General features: G+C 33.8%; 1 protein-coding gene across 2 annotated transcripts in view; it reads right to left on the reverse strand.

Annotated features, from left to right (window-relative positions):
* The window catches only part of FGB (fibrinogen beta chain), a 7521-nt gene extending 6429 nt beyond the window's left edge, over window positions 1-1092 (reverse strand). For both annotated transcript variants that reach the window (XM_007450281.1, XM_007450280.1), the window contains exon 1: window positions 988-1092. In XM_007450281.1, the coding sequence (XP_007450343.1) occupies window positions 988-1092 (105 nt within the window). The remainder of the gene's footprint in view (window positions 1-987) is intronic.
* Window positions 1093-4869: the final 3777 nt, after the last annotated feature.

The raw sequence follows: 4869 nt of genomic DNA on the forward strand, positions 1-4869 counted from the left end.
CAGGAATGTAAAAGTGCTTAGCCAAGTACTTTATAAAAGTTTACTCTTACACATTCTTTACATTTTTCTTATCTAATTCAATTAACCAAATAACTATCTTTTTATATGTATAGTTTGATAATTAAAACATTTAGGTTCCCTTCAAATTCAACAAGTGATCCAAAATGAATCACTTCATTTATGTATTACTGTGTACTTTTATTTCTAGTATGGTGATACTGTGCTATATACAAGAAATTTGATCCGGAGTTATCTGATAATAAAATTTTAATTCTTTAAATATTCATTTCTCTAAATGCATTTTTGTATTTTTGACATCTTCAAACCAGTAGGAGTAAATCAGCAAAGATAGTTCTTGAGGAAAAACTGTTCTATGAATGAATAAATTAAATGGAGTGATATATTTGATAACCACTAATAATAACAATAAATAAATTTCTCATTTGAAAAAAACAATTTTTAATCTTCTATTACCACACTTGATCTATTCTGCTTTTAGATTTAGTTACAATTTTCATTCATAAATAGCCTGTAATTTCAGGAGCTTTATATTACCCTCCTTCACCAAAGAGCCATCTAGCTACTACAGCTTTTTTCTTTTAAAATGCTGCTCTTCTATTATTCTATAGTTTGGGAAATTTTCATATATTTTTTCTCAAATTGTAATAACATATTGCTAGAACTCAATGGAAATGATAGTACTCAGGATAGCAACAATCGGAAAAACACATCTTACATTAGCTCTGACATCTTCTTCCTGGGAAAATAAAGGTGATAAACCAGAAAATGAGAAATTATTATTTTGTTTTTATATAAGAAATACTATGCAACATTCTTTAAATAAAATAGGCCTTAGAGATTAACAATTCAATTTCATAATTAAAATCAATGTTAATTTCATTATAATAAATATTCACATATGATTATGTTTTGGTTATATTTTATAGTAATAATATTAGTAAGAATACAATAATATTTAAAAGTCACCTCATCGTAGTCATCAATAGCTTGGCCCTTAACTATAAAAACACACAATAGTAGCAGTAGTAGATGTTTCATGGTTTTAAATTTTTGGAAGTTCCAAGAAACCATCCTTTGCTATAGACTTAACTGAGAGATCTTCAATCCTATATATACCTGAATCCTGAAGCTATGTCTTTCCAAGTGATTACCTTCCTTAGTTAATGTTTAATTTTTTGGTTCACTTGTTGGCTGAACCATTTTATCCCTTAAGCAACATGTTCCCAGCAAGACTTATTTACTTGTCATACAACTGTTCCCTGTTGGCCAAATTTAGTAACACCGAAGTTCCTTAATTCATTTAATCGGACAATATGATGGGAAATTGGAACATGCCTAAAAGAGCTGTGTATCACATTTCCTGTAAATTAATGTGGATGCTACACAGGCTCCCAAAGAATGTGTGAGGAAAAAAATATTTTTAATCCAAGCACAAAAAAATTCAACCTACTTACAAGGCACCCACTAACATTGTGAACTCACTAGAGGTTTACCATAAGTGTTGTTTTGAGGTAATCCTGCAATTCAGTTTTTAAAAAGGCCATTAAACTCAAGAATAATATTACCATGTGTTCATCTTATCTTTCAGACATTAATCAGAATAACAAAATTATCGATAATATTCATGCCTTATGCTATGATAGACTAACATGAAAAAGAAAATGTAGTCTTTTTTTGCTCTGTCCACTTTCCATATTTTGTTCTTTACTAATATGTTAAAATGTTTAAATAATTCTAAACATTATTAAAATAATTAGTAGATTACAGATTCCTAAATCAAAATCATTATTATGGTGATTGGATACATATTTAACATTTTATTTTTATATTATATTTTATATTATTAATATTTATAAAAACAATGTTATTTTAACATTAGTGAAGCCTTCATATATCTATTTCAAATAGAAGCTCAGACACCATTTCCTTTCATAATTTCCTATAAGCTAACAAATGCATCTTTGTCGTCTTTTCATTGTTTTTTGCAATCAGGATTAACAACTCTTACAAGAATCAATAGCAAAACCAAAGCCAAAACAAAAATCCCAGCAAGTGTGCTCTTTACAGCATTTTCCTGGGTTTTTTTGGTATGCAAAGTGAAACATCTGTTGTTAAATTTTTTAAGTGATTTTCTTAAAAAGATAGCAGGTTATCCAGGTTTGGATCAGAATATGTTTTAAACAATGCTTTGAAGCAGTCTCTTGATAATGGTATGAAACACACTAAATTTCTTTCTTCTCTGGGTAACATAAGTTGCATTCCCAAATCCTTTTAAATCAGATTTATAGAAGCAAAGTGTTGAGTTTAAATTAAGTAAAATAGTTGATTGGATTTTTCCAAATTTATCTCATTCATTAGTACTGGGTAAATACTATACATTATGATTAGCTTTATTTTTTCTTAGAAGAATACATACTCTGACTGAGAAAGCAAATATGTGTGCATGCATGTGTCAATTAAAAGAAGATGCAGTAATATTTCCCTTCAAAATGTAACTGAGGAAAAGTTTATTTTAATCATCTGGGCAGGGTTTTATTTTAATGATGTCAGGTTCTTGCTGCTTTAAAAAGACAGACAATGTTAAGACAACTAAAATTTTTTTTTCTTTTGAGGTAACATTATATTATCTTCATTTTCAAGCACTGACATTACATCAACTAGCAATAGAACCATTATTTAATTCCCAGAAGTTTGTTAATTTTTTGTTTCTTCTAGCATATTATAGTAACTTGTACAACATCAACGTGAAAGTTCCCTTATAAGTCTCACTGTTTTTCTGCTCTGACAGGCATTCTTGCCATCATCAACAGGAAGGTGGAAGGAAATCACTGGAATTTATACTCCATAACACCACAGACTAAACATTCATTCCACAAATAGTTCTTGAGGGCCTCCTATGTGACAGGCAGTGTGCTAGAAGCTGGGGATACATTGGTGAATAAGACAGACCATAGTAGGCATTTGATAAAAAATCGTAGAATGAATGGGTGAACTAGCCTTCATTGAAACAGGCCTTGGATTCCAAGCTCTGATAATCATTTATCTGCTTTAAGTTTTACAGATGATGAAACAGAGACTCAGAGAGGTTAAGTAAAGTACTCAAGGCATACAAGTAGTAAGTACTGGTAGCAGGACTTGACCCATGTCTGCCTGACCAGACAGTTCATGCTCTGTGCCCATTAGACCATATTGCCCAACAAAATGCAAACATGATAAAGAATTAACCTGTACCTTTTTGGTTTGCTGTTGTCTTTGGTCAGCTCTTTTTCTTGAGACTACAGTGTCTCAGACGGGCACTCCCATCCTTAGCCTTTATTTTCACTTACATTTTCACTGTAATATGTGAGTGTGGGCTGGATATTCATGTCTGTGTGAGAGGCATGGTTGATGTAGTGAATAATAACTATGAGTTTCTTTAATTCTACTTCCTGCTAGATTTTTTATAGAGTTATATACAGCTATACTAACATTTTAAAGTGCCTAATATTACAAAGTAAATTATCATGTTTTCAAAGAGAAGAAATGGATTTACAGAGATTCTGCTCTCTAAAATACCTAAATTTTAAAAAATGTTGTTGTCATTGGTGGAGGAGAAAGGGAGTACTATTTGTTCAGTTATGTTTTTAGATCAATAGTGCAGGGTTCTTCGAATTAGCTGATCCCCTTATGTAAGTCAAGGGCAGTAAATCAGTGACAGAAAAAAACAGAAATTATCTGTCCTGCCCAGCAGCTCTCTGGCAAGAAGGGCAGACTTGCTAGCACTGATTGTCAAGCATTTGTTGTTGATACTTTTACAATGCAAGTCAGGCCCAGTTATAGCACACAAGTCAATTTGTGTTCATCAAATATTTATAGAACACCTACTTTGTGCTAGAGGCCAAGGATACTTTGGTCGCCAAGATACACAAAAGCCCTGTCCTCATGAAGCTTTGTGTCTAGAGGGGAAGACAGAAAATAAAAACTACTTATATGTGCTGAACCTAAGACCCTGTGCTGAACCAGGAAAGGTGAGGCTTTGGGAACAGTAACTTAGGGACCCTAACCTCCTTCCAGGGGAAAAATGACTTGAAAGGAAAAGGCTTTTGGACTTGAAACTTGTGGTTTGAATGACTGTGTGGTTTATATCAGACACCGGCCACATGATAGGTACTTGACAAATATCTGTTGAACTAGTTTGTGAACATAGAATGAGTGAATGAGTGAATAAATAAAATGAAATACTGATTCTCTTTGTCTAAGAAGGCATAGGTTTTGAGAACCATATTAAATCATTGTTAGTCTCTGTATGGTTTTTTTTTGGTCTTAACCTGAACCACAGTATGAGAACCACTATCCAAGGGGAAATTAATACTGAAGAGTTGGAAGCCAGCTTGGACCAGAGCTTGATGGGCAAGCCTGAGACTAATGTGACAGTGACAGCCATAACTGGTTAGCATCTGCAGTGGGAAAGCACACTGCAGGGAAGAAGGGTAGGGCTAGCTCTGCCTCTTATGGAAAGTCTCCTTCTATTGACTTGGTAGATCAGTTTGCTTTTCTTACGGAAGCTGATACCACGGCAATAAGGAGAAAAATAGGACATTTTCTCCTTCAACCCAATGCCAATCACAGGAGCTAGAGAAAAGACAGAGATGCTCTTTTGCTTCTGTCACATTAGACTCAAAACCACAAAGGGTGTGACCAACACCAGTTGGAGTGCTGCTCCCTTCTCTTGGAATGACCCCTAAAATGCCGGAGTGGGGCTCCTGCAGTCCTGTTAGTATTGTGATACCCTGACCCTCTAGCCACAGGTGGCTGAGTAGGGGTAGATCCCTTACCCAAGCTAGCCCTATCAGCTTCTCTCCCCCAGTT

This window comes from Lipotes vexillifer, unplaced genomic scaffold (genome assembly GCF_000442215.2).
Source record: "Lipotes vexillifer unplaced genomic scaffold, Lipotes_vexillifer_v1.1 scaffold266, whole genome shotgun sequence".
In the NCBI taxonomy this organism is placed as follows: domain Eukaryota; kingdom Metazoa; phylum Chordata; class Mammalia; order Artiodactyla; family Lipotidae; genus Lipotes; species Lipotes vexillifer.